This window comes from Zonotrichia albicollis, chromosome 22 (assembly GCF_047830755.1).
Source record: "Zonotrichia albicollis isolate bZonAlb1 chromosome 22, bZonAlb1.hap1, whole genome shotgun sequence".
Lineage (NCBI taxonomy): Eukaryota > Metazoa > Chordata > Aves > Passeriformes > Passerellidae > Zonotrichia > Zonotrichia albicollis.
This window is the reverse complement of record NC_133840.1, coordinates 5,529,657-5,544,893: the sequence shown is the minus strand read 5'-3', so window position 1 is coordinate 5,544,893 and position 15,237 is coordinate 5,529,657. Positions and strand designations below refer to the sequence as shown.

Sequence of the window (15,237 nt, the reverse complement as noted above, 5' to 3'; positions counted from 1 at the left end):
TTAAACCTCCTGAGTCCTACTCTTGGCAATTTTGTGAAATTACCACTCAAGACTTCAGTGAAATTACTGCTGCTGTGGGAGCAGGGTGGGATCAGATCTGGAATTTGTTCAGTAAATTTTAAAAACTGGATTAAGGCAATCACATAATAGTTTTGTACTTGCTTATGAATAAAACTGAGTTCACTGCAGAATGGCTTGTGGGGGGTGGCAAAGAACCTGTTTTAAGGGTTGGATTTTTAATAGTGATGCTTCTGCATTATTTATGGATAATCAGTGCCAGAGCAGGTCTGGGCAGAGCTTCCAGTGCGTTTGTGGCAGGGGAAGAGCCTCCTGCCCTCTGGAATGATTTTCCCTAAAACCAGCGGTGCTTTGTGTTAAGAGGAATCTCCTTCCTCTGTCAAACCTTACAAAAACCCCTCAACCACCCAAAAAAGCCTCTTTTGTGTGGCTCCGGTGCCCAGTACTTTCAGCCCCGCGTGCAGCCGGGGAGGGACAGAAATCCCCGTTGTTTTTCTCAGAGTTCCCTAGAGCTAACACTTTGCTAACACTGAGAAACCCACAACTCAAGCAGCATTTCACAGTCTCTCAACTAAAGTGGAAAGAACATTTCCATTCTCCAACACACAGCATCTTCGAAAGAGAAAAAAATTACTGTGAAATTATTGTAACTATAATAAGACACCAAATACTCTCACATTGTAAAAACAGCCCACTCTCCACCCTGCTTGCCTGCTCACATTACTTTTCTGAACCTGACTGTTATAAATCCAAATAAAGTCATTTGTTTGTCCAAGTCGTACTTCAGCTTGCAATCCTTTTTTCTAGCCTGGAGTGGTGCACACAGCCCCTCTAAAGCACACTCACCTCTTTAACACCCTGCCTGCTCTTGTTGTGTGCCAGCCACTACATGTTGGATGCTCCTTGCTGTCCCAATTCAACCAGTATCAAGTCAAAACTGGAAGTCAGTTGTTCAGATTCCCCGTTCCTACAGCCCCGATGCCCCGGAAGCGCTTCCCGAGCCCGCAGCGCCTCCGGGTCGGGCCCGCGGCTGCGGGATGGGGGCGGCGGGGCTGGTGCTGCTGTGCTGCGGGGTGCTGGGGGCTCAGCGCGGTGAGAGCCCCGACATCCCCCTAGCACCCCCAAAATCCCCCCTCGTACCCCCCAAATCCTCCCCTGGTATCCCCAAGATCCTCCCCTGGCTCCCCCCTCCTGCTGCTGCCCCAGCCGGGGATCGCTCCCCTCCCGACAGTGGGGTTTTAAATGCGGACATCGATGGCTGTCACCCCTTCCAGCACACGCAGGGACCTCCCGTCACTACCCGCGCCTGGCCAGTGTTTAAAAATGAGATTTGTACTGAATTTGTGCCTTTTCAGCGCTCGCAGAGGATGGGAGCATGGTGCAGCTGCCCGGGGGCACCTTCCAGATGGGGTCCCTGCAGAGGAGCGGCGAGGAGGAGCCCGCCAGGGAGGTGACAGTGAAGCCCTTTGCTCTGGACAAACACCCGGTGACAAACAGGGACTTCAGGTGAGCTCGGGTGGCTGCGGGGAGGGCAGGGCCAGCTGTGTGCCAGCTGTTCCGGGGCTGCTTCCTGGCGTCTGAAAGCAAATACTTGGGTACTCATTGGAAAAAATGTGTCTGTCAATAGGAAATCAATGTCACAGGTGCAAGCTGAACCATCGTGGTGGTGTAGCTTGCAAACACACTTTTATTTCCTTTTCTTTGTCCTTTTCCCCCTTCTCTTTCCTCTTTTTTTTCTTCTCTTTTTCATCTCCTGCTCTTCCTTTTTTTCTCCTCCTCCTCTCTTCTTTTTTTCTTCTCCTCCTCCTCCTGTCCTTCTCCTCTTCCTATTCTTTCTCTTCTTCTCTCTCCACTCTTCTTTTTCTATTTCTCTTCTCTTCTCTTCTCTTCTCTTCTCTTCTCTTCTCTTCTCTTCTCTTCTCTTCTCTTCTCTTCTCTTCTCTTCTCTTCTCTTCTCTTCTCTTCTCTTCTCTTCTCTCTCCATCTCCATCTCTTCTTCTCCTTTTCCACCAACAGCAGCCACAGCTTTTATTGGCTTTCAGGGGATTTTTTCTCTCCACAATTACAGAAACCTGAGTGCAGGCTGACTTTACCTGCACAGGTGACATAAAAACTAACAAATCTGTGCAAAAATGCTCACTGGACTGTTTTATCTGTTAAATCTAAATTAAACCATCTGGAGCTGGGGAGGTCTGTAAGTTTTGTACATTTTGCCTTGCTTTGAACTCGTTGCATGAACAGATTTGTGAGGCAGAGCTCGAAGAACTCTTACCCAGAGCATGTTGTGTTTATGCCAGGGAGTTTGTTAGAGAAAAGAAATACAAAACAGAAGCAGAAGCATTTGGCTGGAGCTTTGTCTTTGAGGATTTCGTATCTGAAGAGCTGAAAAAAAAAGTCACCCAAAAACTGGAGGTAAATGTGAATCCTATGACGAGTTTGGTGTTGCTTTTCCACTGAGGAGCAGCTGCCTCTTTGCAGAGCCTGCTGCTCTCAGAGGTTTTTCTTTAATCTGAGGTTGTTTTGCTTTTGAACCTCAGCAGGATTGAGCTGGGGTTGATTTATGTGCTCCTCTATTTCCATGCTCTGTGAGCTGTCAGTCTGGGCTCCAGGGAGCTGGGAGGAAGTAAAATGTGTTTCAAAGTACTTCAATAATCCAATTTAAATATAGAAAAACTGAACAGCATGAGCCTCTTGATCTGTTTTCACTTTTAAAAGCCTCTGCTCTGTGGGAAAGCAGCATCCAAATGTCTGTGATAACCCAGCTCAATTTCCTGACTAACACACCCTGCTGTGGGACGGTGTCACCAGTTCACCTTTAATCCTGGTGTCATTTCTTTCCCCAGTCAGCCCCGTGGTGGCTGCCCATTGAGAAGGCTTTTTGGAGACAGGTGAGTAAAATCCTGGTGTGGGTAAAATCCTGCTGTGGTAAAATCTTGATGTAATAAAATCCTGGTGTGATAAAATCCTGGTGTAGTAAGGTGATTTCCCTTCTGCAACCCTTTTGTAAAGGTAAAATCCAGGTGTGATAAAATTCTGGTGTAATAAAATCCTGGTGTGGTAAAATTCTGGTGTGATAAAATCCTGCTGTGGTAAAATCCTGATGTAATAAAATCCTTGTGTGGTAAAATCCAGGTGTGGTAAAATCTTAGTGTGATAAAATCCTGGTATGGTAAAATACTGGTGTAGTAAAATCTGAATGTAATAAAATCCTGCTGTGGTAAAATCAGGGTGTGATAAAATCCTGCTGTGGTAAAATCTTGGTGTGATAAAATCCTGGTATGAGTAAAATCCTGTTGTGGTAAAATCCTGATGTGATACAATTCTGGTGTGTTAAAATCCTGATGTGATACAATCCTGGTGTGTTGAAATCTTGGTGTGTTAAAATTTTGGTGTGTTAAAATCTTGGTGTGGTAAAATCCTGGTGTGATAAAATCCTGTTGTGGTAAAATCCTGATGTGATCCAATTCTGGTGTGGTAAAATCCTGGTGTGATAAAATCCTGGTGTGGTGACTCCTCTCCATGCTGGGAGCTCGTGTGTGTTGTGTGTGCTGAACCTTATTGACCAAAAATAAGTGAAAAACCATTTTCCATCCTTTCATCTCTTCCCACCCCTCATTCCCTTTGTAATGAAAACTGCCTAAAATTCATTCCAATGTGCTTCAATCCCTGGCAGCCCTCAGGCCCTGGCTCCAGCATCAAGGACAGGCTGGATTACCCCGTGCTGCACGTGAGCTGGAACGATGCTCAGGCCTTCTGTGCCTGGCAGGGGAAGCGGCTCCCGTCGGAGGAGGAGTGGGAGTTTGCTGCCAGGGGAGGCCTGCAGCGTACGTAGCACAAGCTCTGAGCTCTTCCCAAAGCAGGCATGGAGTGCTCGTGGTTCCACCAGATCCAACCCTGTAGTAAACCCCTCAGGTTTAGCCAGGGCCCCTTGGAGAATAGAATGCTGACACAGCAGCAAAGAAGTTTCCTGTCTCCAGGGACATCCGCCTTGTACCTTATCCCTATAGCCATGTAAGGCAATATTGTGTTAAACCCTACCATTGGTCACTTATGGTCACTCTAACACCTTTGCCATTGGTCAGGATTGGATCCAGGCCAAGGGTATAAAAGTAGCACACTGTACCCCTACTAACTGGGAAGAAGAAGAGCTGAGACCCTTCACAGACCCTACAATAAAGCCATACTCGTGGAACAGCCAGCGCCTTCTGCTTCTCCTCTCTCTACCGTCTGCTGGAGCCTTAGGCCAAGGGAAAAGCTACCTAGCAAGGAAAGCTGAAATCACAAGAGCTGCCTGATCACTAAGAGCTGAATATCTCCCTGCTTGCTAGGGGCTGACCCGCGGCCTTGGTCTGAGAGCGAGCTGGCTTCTGGCACCCAGCCCCTTGGGGACTGAGCTCTGGAGCTGTAACAGCTTGCATAGGATAAGACCAAGGCTCATTTACAACCCTCCCTCCAGGGATGTTCCCAGATGTTGATTTGAAGGGGGTTTGAACCAGCTCTTTTGGCCTGAGAGGGTGGTAATATTAATAATTCATAAAATAAATTAATAAAACTTCAGTAGCTCAAGCTGAGTAGAAAAGGAGAATCCTGAAAGCCTGGCTGGAGTGACCACGGTTAACAAATGTCTTTTCCTCCCTGGCAGAAAGGATGTACCCCTGGGGAAACAAGTTCCAGGCAAACCGTACAAACCTGTGGCAGGTAAGGTCCTAAAAATCATCCCACCCATGGTGGGGTAAAAATCATCCCATCCATGCTGGGCTAAAAATCATCCCATCCATGCTGGGTTAAAAATCATCCCACCCATGGTGGGCTAAAAATCATCCCATCCATGGTGGGGTAAAAATCATCCCATCCATGCTGGGTTAAAAATCATTCCGTCCATGCTGAGTTAAAAATCATCCCCTGCATGCTGGGCTAAAAATCATCCCACCTATGCTGGGCTAAAAATCATCCCATCCATGCTGGGCTAAAAATCATCCCCTCCATGCTGGGCTAAAAATCATCCCATCCATACTGGGCTAAAAATCATCCCATCCATGGTGGGGTAAAAATCATCCCCTCCATGCTGGGGTAAAAATCATCCCACCCATGCTGGGCTAAAAATGATCCCATCCATGCTGGGCTGTCCTCAGGGGGGGTTTCACTCAGCCACTGAGTGAGGGTGTCCTGGGAAACACTGAAACAGCTTCTGAGGCGCTGTAAAATACCCTCAGAGGGAGCAGGCTCAGCCCACCTTCCCTGGGAAAGCAGAATTTTACTGCTTCCAAAAATTCACAAATTTGTTTGAAGAGGAAACTTGGGACAACTTCAGGTGGTTGATCTCTCTTGACCAGCATAAATGGCCAGCAGAGAGTTATTTGCCTGCTTGGAGTGTGGCCCAGCCCTGTGAGGAGCAGGGTTTGGGGTTTTTCTGGGGTTTGTGGTTCTTTGCTGGCAGTGATCTCTGTTCCCCCAGGGTGATTTCCCTCGGGGGGACACGGCTGAGGACGGCTTCCACGGCGCCTCCCCGGTGACAGCCTTCCCTGCCCAGAACAGCTACGGTACACAGCACCCTCACCCTGCTCTGGGGACGGCAGCTGCTCCCTCAATTAGTGCTAATCATCAAATCCTGCAGCTGGGCAGAGTTTAGATGTGTGGGGTCTGGAGTAGAGGGAAAGCATCGATGGTTGGGGCTGGAGTTGGCTGAGATGCACCTGCTGCACTTCAGGCACCAAACCAGCTCCTTTTAATTAAAACTGGGTTGTTTTGCAGCTCAGTGGGGTGTAACAAAAATTCCAAGGACATTTTCTGACTGCCATGTCCTCGTGCACTGTTTGAAATACAGTGAGGAATTTCTTCAGCCTCACCGTTAAACCACGCTCTTGAACGATCCTTTGAACGTTGTTCCCCCTCCCATACACCAAATTTACATTTCTTGTATACCTAATTCTGTTCTAATTCTGACACAAAACCATCTCAGGGCTCTATGACCTGCTGGGAAACACCTGGGAATGGACAGCATCAGAATTCCCAGCTCCAGGAAGGGCACCCAGGGCTCAGAAGATGCAGGTGCTGAGAGGGGCCTCGTGGATTGACACTGCAGATGGCTCTGCCAACCACAGAGCTCGTGTCACCACCAGGTAGGTCTGGCCCAAGGATTTCCTCTGGGTTGGTTTTATTTTAAAAGATGTTTGTTTGTTCCTACATGATTTTTTTTGAGAAGCAGTTGGCAGAGCACACTAGAAATATGGCTAAAACCACTCCTGCTATAAATCCATTCCTAAAGGCTTCTTAAATCATGTTTTCCAGCAGGTATTAATAACTAAATGCTTTTCCCTAAGTTATTCAGGGGAATTGGAAGATGTTTTCAGGCTGTTCTAGCAGGTCACATTAGGGTTGTGAGTGTTGTAACATATTGTGGATATGTGTAATGAGGAAGGATCCCTGATTTTGGGTCTCTCTTTCCCTGTGAGGATGGGGAACACGCCAGACTCTGCCTCTGACAACCTCAGCTTCCGCTGCGCTGCCGACATCCCTCCTGTGCCAGCCTGGAAAAGCCAGAGCAAAGCTGAGCTCTGAGGGCTCCCTGGGAACACCTGAGGCATTTTCTCCTGTGGAGATGAACAGGAACCCCCAGCTGTCACTTCCATGAAACCCCAATTGTTTCTAAAATTAAAAAATAATTTCAACCTTTTCAGTGCTGGCATGTCTGTCTGGGTGGGAGCAGTGATTGGGAAGGCAGGAAGGGGGGTTTGTCTTTAGTGTCCTTTTGGTGTGGGAGATGCTCCAGCTCTCCTGTTGTCCATGTGAGAGATGAGAGAGAGATGCATGTGTGGGATGGGCCAGAGCTGCTCTGACCTCCAGCCCCAGTGAGGAGACACCCAGAGCCCCCTGTGCCCATCAGGGTGGGGCTGCCAGGGGGAAAGTGATGGGGGCACATCCCTGGAAGGGGGAGTCATAATCAGTCCCCATTCCCTTGGGAAGTCCCAGCTCTGGAGCAGTGCTGAGCCTTCCCAGAAGCAAAACAAGGCACCTTCACTGGCATTTGACAAAATGCTGTGTGTGACAGATGTGTGTGACAAACCAGTGCCCCACCTCTCCCAGGAGTTATAGCAAGCAGAAACTCTCTGAGCTCTGCACCAAACTGTCCAGGAGCCTTGACCACAAGGGTGGGCAAGAACACTGCTCTGGGATCCACCTCAAACTGTCCCAAAACAGACACTGCAGGTGCCTGAGGGCTGAGCCTTCCCCATGGGGAGCTGCAGCTGGTTCTGGCTCTGTTAAATGTGGCTTTTCCAAACTATTCCTCCAGTGAGACACACCGCAGGAGCAACTTATTTCCTGGGTTTGTATTTGCATCAGTCGTGAGCCAAGTGAAAAAAAAACTTAAAAACCCCAGAAATCACCATGTTGTTTTCCAAGATTTTACTCGCCTTACAGTGAGCCAAACCAGGGGCTGGGCAGGGATCAGAAGAGCCCCTCCTCGGTGGCCAGGGTGAGCAGGATGGCCTTGCAGGTGTTCTCAAAGAGGGCAGCTCTGTTCTGGGCCTCCCCCTTCTTCACCCAGTGGCGGTAGGTGCGGAAGGCGCAGGCGTCGATGAGCTTGCGGACGGGCTTGAGGGCGTAGGGGTCCCTGACCACCAACTCCCTGGTCACTGACTTCACCTGCCTGTACTGGTAGTAAATCCTCACCGAGGCCAGCACGGTCAGGCAGATCACCTGGGGCACAGGGAACAGCCTGGCAGTCAGGGGAATCCTCCCAGAGCAGCCTGGGATTCAGGGGAATCCTCCCAGAACAGCCTAGGACTCAAGGGAATTCCCACAACAGCCTGGCATTCAGGGGAATCCTACCAGAGCAGCCTGGGATTCAGGGGAATCCTCCCAGAACAGCCTGGGATTCAGGGGAATCCTCCTAGAGCAGCCTGGGATTCAGGGGAATCCTCCCAGAACAGCCTGGCAGTCAGGGGAATCCTCCCAGAACTGCCTGGGATTCAGGGGAATCCTCCCAGAACAGCCTGGGATTCAGGGGAATCCTCCCAGAACAGCCTGGCAGTCAGGGGAATCCTCCCAGAACTGCCTGGGATTCAGGGGAATCCTCCCAGAACTGCCTGGGATTCAGGGGAATCATCCCAGAACTGCCTGGCAGTCAGGGGAATCATCCCAGAACAGCCTGGGATTCAGGGGAATCCTCCCAGAACAGCCTGGGATTCAGGGGAATCCTCCCAGAACAGCCTGGCAGTCAGGGGAATCATCCCAGAACAGCCTGGCAGTCAGGGGAATCCTCCCAGAACAGCCTGGGATTCAGGGGAATCCTCCCAGAACAGCCTGGGATTCAAGGGAATTCCCACAACAGCCTGGCATTCAGGGAAATTCTCCCACAGCAGCCTGGGATTTTTGGGAATTCTCCCACAACAGCCTGGGATTCAATGGAATTCCCTCAATGGAGTGGTCCCAGTGCATCACCCCATGTGGAGGAGTCAGGAGGCAGCTCAGTGCCTGGCACAGTTTAGTTTCTGCAAGGTTGGCAAAGGGCAGGAGTTCATTCCAGGGAATCACAGAATCACAGCATGGTTTGAGTTAAAAGGGAATTTAAATCCCATTTCACTCCCTGCCATGGGCAGGGATGTCTTTGCCTATCCCAGGTTGCTCCAAGCCCTGTCCAGCCTGGCCTTGGACACTTCCAGGGATGGGGCAGCCACAGCTTCTCTGGGAAACCTCTGCCAGGGCCTCAGCACCCTCACAGCCAAGAATTTCTCCCCACTATCCCATCTGACCCTGCCCTCTGGAAGCCATTCCCCCTTGCCCTGTCACTCCATCCTTTGTCCAAAGTCCCTCTCCAGCTCTCTTGGAAGCAATGGAAGGGGCTCTAAGGTCTCCCTATGGCTTCTCTTCTCCTGGCTGAACTCTCCAGCTCTTTCAGTGATTTTTTTTTGGAGGTGAGAGGCAGTTTCTCCCTTCTCCCTTAACTCCCTCCTGTGAGGGAGTGCTTGGTCTGCACCCAGGCTGCCACATCCTCCCCAAACCCATCCCCATCAGCCTTCCCCAACCCATCCCAGTGCCGGCTCCTGCAGCTCCCAGCCCCATCCCCACCTTGAATTTGCGGAAGGGGCTGAAGTGCCGGACCTCCTCCACGTCGTACTGCTGGAAGAAGGGGTGTGCCAGCGCCTCGCCCGCCGTGTACCGCTGCCGCGGGTCCACCACCAGGAACCGCGAGATCTGCAGGGGGAGCCGCTCGCTCTGAGCTATCCCAGGGCTCGGCAACGCCCCCTCCACTCCGGGTTTTCCCAGCCCGAGCACCTACCAAGTCCTTGACGGTGTCAGAGCGGTCATCCCACTCCGGGGAGCCGAACTGGTAATCGCCGTTCATGATCATGCGCAGCATCAGCATCTGCTTGCGGTGCCAGAAGGGCGGCGAGCCGGCCAGCAGGGTGTACATGATCACCCCGGTGCTCCACCTGTGGGCAGCAGGGTGTGCATGATCACCCCCGTGCTCCATTTGTTGGCAGCAGGGTGTACCTGATCACCCTGTGGGCAGCAGGGTGTACCTGATCACCCCCGTTGTCCATTTGTGGGCAGCCCACACAGCCTCCAGCACCCCTGTGCCAACCCCCGGGCACCCAGCTGGCTCTGCACCCCAGGGGAAAACCAGCAGGGAAACTGGAAACACCTGGAAACAGCTGGAAAACCAGCAGGGAGCTGCCCTGTGTGTGCCTGGGGAGGGAGGCTGAGCTGAGCTGAGCTGGTGGGGAATTGTTCCCTGGATGCTGCAGGAGGATGCCTTGAGATGGAGTATTTGGCACTTACAGAGTTTTTTAGGGAAGGGAGTGGGGTTTGGTGGTGCCAGCCAGGCTGGGTGCCCTGGGGCACAGCTCAGGTGTTGTGGCTCAGGCTGGAGAGGGGATGAAACGCCCTGGTTGTGTCACATCTCTGAGCACTGCAGCCTGAAGCCACCAGAGGTGGTGGCAAAGTCCCTGCAGAGCTCTGGTGAGCTGCCTGAGCTGGCTGCTCTCTCAGGGGCTGCACAAGGTGTTTAAAACCCCCACGTCTTGGAGCTCAGCCTAAGCTGACTTCCATGAACAGAGAGTTTTGTTTTCCCTCCCACAATGGGGCAAAGTGAGGAGATGGGTTTGCCCCCAGGCTGCTTCACTCCCTGTTCTGTGCCAGAACACCCTGGTGACCCAGACAGCCCCTCACAGCCACCAATATTGGCTTTTGGTGCATCATTTCATTCTTTCCAAACACTCAAACACCACGTGTGTGTGTTTAGGGAACAGCTTCTCACTCACATATCCACCTCCTTCCCGTAGCCTTGGTGCTCATCATCCATGGAGCACTGCAGGATCTCGGGGGCCAGGTAGCCAGGAGTGCCACAGATCTCTGTGGGGACAGGGACACAGGGCACAGCATGAACCCAGGTGCCATTCCCACCCACCTCCAGGCAGCCCATGGTGGCATCTGTGCAGGGATGGTGCTCACAGGGAGGAATGGCAACCTGTGTGTATCTCACTGGTGACTTTTTGATGAATTATTGTGGCTAAAAAGTGAGGGAAAAAAATTATATGGATGCTTGTGGAAGGGGATTCCTGTTGTTGGGTATGTGGCTCTTTGCATGTAGGAGTTGGGGGAAACAATGGGGCAGTAAGTAGATAAAGTAATGGGGATCAGCTGGAGGAAAAAAAGAAGTGGAATGGATTAGGATGGTTTTCCTAAAGAGCAGCAACTTTTTCATGGCAAGGAGAGAGGTGTGGAGGCTGTGTGCAGGCAGAACTTGTGTGTGAGCACAGCAAAAGCAACCAAACAGCACCAATTTGCACCTCCAGGTGAGACTGGTGACAAGGAGAGAGTGGGGCTGGAAAAACTCACCAGCCCAGCATCCCCCCAGCTCACCAGCCCCCTACCTTTGAGCTTCTCATTCTCATTCAGCTGGCAGGAGAAGCCAAAATCTGTCAGCTTGATGTTCATGTCATCATCCAGCAGGATGTTCTCCGGCTTCAGGTCACGGTGGACGATGTTGATGGAGTGCAGGTACTGGATCACTTCCAGCAGCGCTCGCATGATCTTCCTGGGGATGGGGACAGCTCACTCCCTGTCCCAAACACCCACTGGCACCACCATCCCAGGGGAGGGGACAGGGACAGTGCACAGGGTGCTGGGCTCTCCCCTCTAACCACACTCTGCTCTTGCAAGGTGATTTTCACACCTGGCCTTACCTGGTTTCTTTCTCGCTCAAGGTGACTTTCTCAGTGAGGTAGTCAAAGAGCTCCCCTCTCTTCATCCTGTGTGAGGGAGGGGACACAGAGTCAGGCAGAGGCTGAGCTGCAACAGCAAACCAGCCCTGAGTCCCTGGGGAGGATCAGTCAGGGGTCTGTGCCCCTTAACAGCCCGAAATAACTTTCATAACAAGGGGTAAAAGTGCCTTTATATATTTCAGTAAAATATCAGGCAGAAGGAGAAGAAGCTGTGCCAGGTTTTGGATAGAAACACAATTGTTAAGGCTGAAAAAGACCTTTAAGATCACCAAGTCCAAGCATCAAAGATGGGGCAGGGATGGGGCTCTCCCAGTGCCATCCCACTCCTCTGACATGCACTGCACTGTCCTGGCATTGGGAATTGTGACTTTGCAGACACCCTGGTCCCACTGAGCATATAAATAACCCTCAGGGATGCCTGACAGCTCCCACCAAAGGTTACAGGGAAACCCGAGCAGTGCTGAGCCGCTGACAGAGGGAAAACAGTGCTGGCAACAGAGCTGCAATGAGCTTGCAGTAATTGGGGCTTGATTCTACCTTCAGGGCTGTTTGTCCCTCCACTTTGCCATTTCTGGGCCATAAAAAGCTGGGAGCAATCTGCAGAGAGGGAGTGGGCCCAGGGTGCCGAGCCAGCTGGTACTTACAGGTCAAACACCAAGAAGAAGAAGGTGCTGGATTCATAGCTGTCCTTCAGCTGGACTGTAATAAAGCACAGGGGCTGTGAGCACGGTGTGAGTCCATCAATGGACTAAAAATATGATTAAACTGCTAATTGAGTTAATGAGGAGCTGATCTTTACAAGTCTTGTGCTTGGGAGACAACATGGGGGGCACTGCTGGGGTCTGTGTGTGAAGGGAGAGCAAACACTGCTCTGAGCAGGTGCCTGGCATTTCACCCCAAAAACCCTTCCTGGGGACACCCTGGGGAACAAAGAGGGCAGAAATTGCTAATTGAGTTTATGAGGAGCTGATCTTCACAAGTGTTGTGCTTGGGAGACAATATGGGAGGCACTGCTGGGGGTGTGTGGAGGGAGAGCCAACTACGCTCTGAGCAGCTACCGGGCATCATCCAGGGATTTCACCCCAAAAACCCTTCCTGGGGACTGGTTTTGGGGTCCCCTCTGCCCTGAGGAACACACAGGGCAGAAATTACTAATTGAGTTAATGAGGAGCTGATCTTCACAAGTGTTATGCTTGGGAGACAACACGGGGGGCACTGCTGGGGGCTGTGTGTGGAGGGAGCGCAAACAATGCTCTGAGCAGGTGCCTGGCATTTCACCACAAAATCACTTCCTGGGGATTGGTTTTGGGGTCCCCTCTGCCCTGAGGAACACAGGGGGCAGAAATTGCTAATTGAGTTAATGAGGAGCTGATCTTTACAAGTGTTATGCTTGGGAGACAATATGGGGGGCACTGCTGGGGGCTGTGTGTGAAGGGAGAGCAAACAACGCTCTAAGCAGGTGCCTGGCATTTCACCCCAAAAATCCTTTCTGGGGATTGGTTTTGGGGTCCCCTCTGCCCTGAGGAACACAGAGGGCAGAAATTACCCTTGAGGGGATGCTCAAGGCCTGACTTACTGACGTTGGGGTGGCCCGAGACCTTGCGGAGGATGTCGATCTCCTTGGTGGTGGCTTCGCGCAGCTCCTGCACCTCCTTGGGGGAGATGTTCCCCGCCGTGATGTCGATGATCTTCACGGCATATTCCTGCCTCGTGGTCTTGTGGATGCACCTCCGGACCACGCTGCTCACCCCCCTGCCAGGGACAACAGGGACAAAGTGGGGGTTCCATCCCTGCCTGCCCAGCCACCGGCACCTGGGCTGGCTGGGATTTTCATGCACCAGCGGGTCTCGCTCTGTCACCCTGTCTCGGTGGGACAGAAGGGTTTGAGCTGATGGAAAGTGCTGTTCCATGCTATTTTTAGCCCCATGCTGCTGTGGGCCCTGTTTGTATCAGATTCCCAGGGAACACTGTTCCTATGTGGCACTGGGGGACGTGAAACCAAAACAAGCCGCTCGCCAAAAATAAAGCTTTACCTGCCCAAAACCTCCTTTGGCTCATATTTTTCATAAAACTCCTTGGATGAGTTCCAGTCTGGTAGATCTTCTTCCTTGGTCATCTCTGGCTCCTGTCAGGGCAGCACTCTGGGCTTGTCTAAGGGCAGAAAGGAGCTGCAAGAAAAAAAGAGCCAGGATGGGCACACACTGCTCCCAGAGCTGGGATCATCAATCCCTTATGGAAGAAAAAACATTGAGGAGGAAGGAAGAGAAGGAAGATCCTGGACCAACCAAAGGGGGTGTTTTGCTGCTTGGAAAAGCCAAGCTTTGCCCTTGGCATGCTGCAGAGATCCCACTGGGAACAGGAGAAACCCCACTAGATTCCCTCATAGCCTGGCTGGGGCAGAGGCTTTGGGAAATGCGGCAGCACCCCAAAACCTCATCCCTTCCCAGTGCCCAGCTCACAGCAGCAGCCTCCAGAAACCACCCCACAACAACACCACCAAGTGGAAGCTGGAATCTGCCCCTGTTGTTTTTCTCTTTCTTTTCCTTATTATTTTTAAGCACAGTAGAGGGGCTGGGTGGGTCAGGGTGCAGGTGGGGACAGAGGGACTGGGGACAGTGGGAGCTGAGCCAGCCCGAGGACAGCAGCTCAGAGAGTTCCCTCAGCCACTCCTGTGCAGCTGCCAGCAGCCTCCTCCACTCCTGAAAGGCTCTTGTCCCATTTCTCTTTCCTATTTCAGGCTTGGAAGGATTTTTATACAGCTTGTTTCTGTGCCCATACACGGAGTCCAGGCAGTTAGGATGGAAAGCAGTTCTTTACAAGCCTGGGCAGTAAAATTGTCCCTTTGGGGTGACAGTTTGTTGCTGGGGAGGGGACAGAGGTGGGCAGGAGATCCCCAGCTCTGTGAGTTTCCCTTTGCCCTCCTCTCAATAGCTCTGCCAGGGCACTGGCAGCTCTAAATACATTTAAATCTCATTAGCAATGTGTTATCTGTCCTGACCTGGTTTTAAGGACCAAAGTGTGTTTTGGGTGACTGGCTGCTGCTGCCAGGGATGTCTAACAGGGGCTGGAGCATTTCTAAACAACCATGAGCTTAACTCACAAAATTTTAGTTGTTGGAAATACTGTGAGTAATGCCAAACCAAGCTGAAAACACAAAGGAAAGGCAGGACCAGGAAGTAGGGAAAATAAAATATCTAGGGGGAGGGGGTTAACCAAAATCTGATTATTTTTGAAAATCCAGGTCCTGGGGGTTGGTGTTGTGGGGAAGGGCTGGGGAGCATCCACGGAGCACTGCGGGGGGAAGCCTGGAATCTGTGTGCTGAACCCGGGAATTTGTTTAAAATACCCTGGAATTATAAAGGCAGCAGGTGCAGGCTCTAATGGGACACTCGGTACATCAGCAGAGTGCAAGGGGGGTTGTGAGGGGATTTTCTGCCAGGAGAAACGCTGAGGGTGAGGCGCTGGGCATCGCCCCCCGCCCGCAGCCGGGAGGATCTCTAAGCACAACAAAGATATTCAAATATCAGTTGGAATAAACCCACAAAGCTCAAGAAAAAGCAAGCTTTCATGCCGGCAGGGGAACGCGGCCCCTCTCCCTCAGCCCCGACCCTCTGGCGCTGACCCGGAGCCAAAGAACGCTGAGCACGGGAGATTCCCGGGGCAGGACCCCCCTCACAACCCTCCCTCAGCGCCGCCCGCTCCTCACCTCGCTGAGGGCAGCGCCGGGCCGGGCCCGGGCCTGGGAGCCGCCGGGAGCCGAGCGCTCAGGGCCGGCCGCCGCCGCCCGGCCCCGGAGAAAGCGCAGCGCGACTTGGCAGCGGCGGGAGCCGGGCGGGCATGGCCGGGCAACGGGCAAGGGGGGGCCGGGGGCCGCCCCGGCGCTGCTGCGGAGCTTCCCCGGTTTAACCCTTCCGCCGCCGAGCACGGCCGGCCCCGGCTCCTCCTCCCCGGGGGCGTTGCTGAGCGGCCGCGGGGAGCTGCGGCTGCCCCG

At 52.3% G+C, this 15,237-nt stretch overlaps 2 protein-coding genes across 2 annotated transcripts; one reads left to right on the top strand and one right to left on the bottom strand.

Annotated features, from left to right (window-relative positions):
- Positions 1–969: 969 nt before the first annotated feature.
- On the top strand, positions 970–12,997 carry SUMF2 (sulfatase modifying factor 2). Its single transcript, XM_074557294.1, has 9 exons — positions 970–1,110; positions 1,374–1,524; positions 2,316–2,430; positions 2,862–2,906; positions 3,692–3,842; positions 4,661–4,716; positions 5,474–5,558; positions 5,978–6,137; positions 6,471–12,997. Exons 1-9 carry the CDS (start codon positions 1,056–1,058, stop codon positions 6,574–6,576), a joined length of 924 nt encoding a protein of 307 aa, XP_074413395.1. The 5' UTR covers positions 970–1,055; the 3' UTR covers positions 6,577–12,997.
- Positions 7,321–15,199, bottom strand: PHKG1 (phosphorylase kinase catalytic subunit gamma 1). The gene is made up of 10 exons (XM_074557293.1): positions 14,953–15,199; positions 13,280–13,414; positions 12,823–12,998; positions 11,891–11,945; positions 11,208–11,273; positions 10,896–11,059; positions 10,284–10,374; positions 9,299–9,452; positions 9,088–9,213; positions 7,321–7,716 (listed from the first exon to the last, which is right to left on the bottom strand). The coding sequence occupies exons 2-10, from the start codon at positions 13,360–13,362 to the stop codon at positions 7,465–7,467; spliced, it is 1,167 nt and encodes a 388-aa protein (XP_074413394.1). The 5' UTR covers positions 13,363–13,414; positions 14,953–15,199; the 3' UTR covers positions 7,321–7,464.
- Between the last annotated feature and the right edge of the window lie 38 nt (positions 15,200–15,237).

Bases quoted from the DNA above. Each gene is read 5' to 3' on its own strand.
- PHKG1 (XM_074557293.1), bottom strand. From the start codon at position 13,362: ATGACCAAGGAAGAAGATCTACCAGACTGGAACTCATCCAAGGAGTTT. The intron at 11,946-12,822 runs GTAAGTCAGGCC...GCTTTATTACAG, and splicing joins CTCGGGCCACCCCAACGTCA to TCCAGCTGAAGGACAGCTAT. The intron at 11,274-11,890 runs GTAAGTACCAGC...TCCCTCACACAG, and splicing joins TTCTTCTTGGTGTTTGACCT to GATGAAGAGAGGGGAGCTCT.
- SUMF2 (XM_074557294.1), top strand. From the start codon at position 1,056: ATGGGGGCGGCGGGGCTGGTGCTGCTGTGCTGCGGGGTGCTGGGGGCT. The intron at 1,525-2,315 runs GTGAGCTCGGGT...TGTTTATGCCAG, and splicing joins GTGACAAACAGGGACTTCAG to GGAGTTTGTTAGAGAAAAGA. The intron at 2,907-3,691 runs GTGAGTAAAATC...AATCCCTGGCAG, and splicing joins AGAAGGCTTTTTGGAGACAG to CCCTCAGGCCCTGGCTCCAG.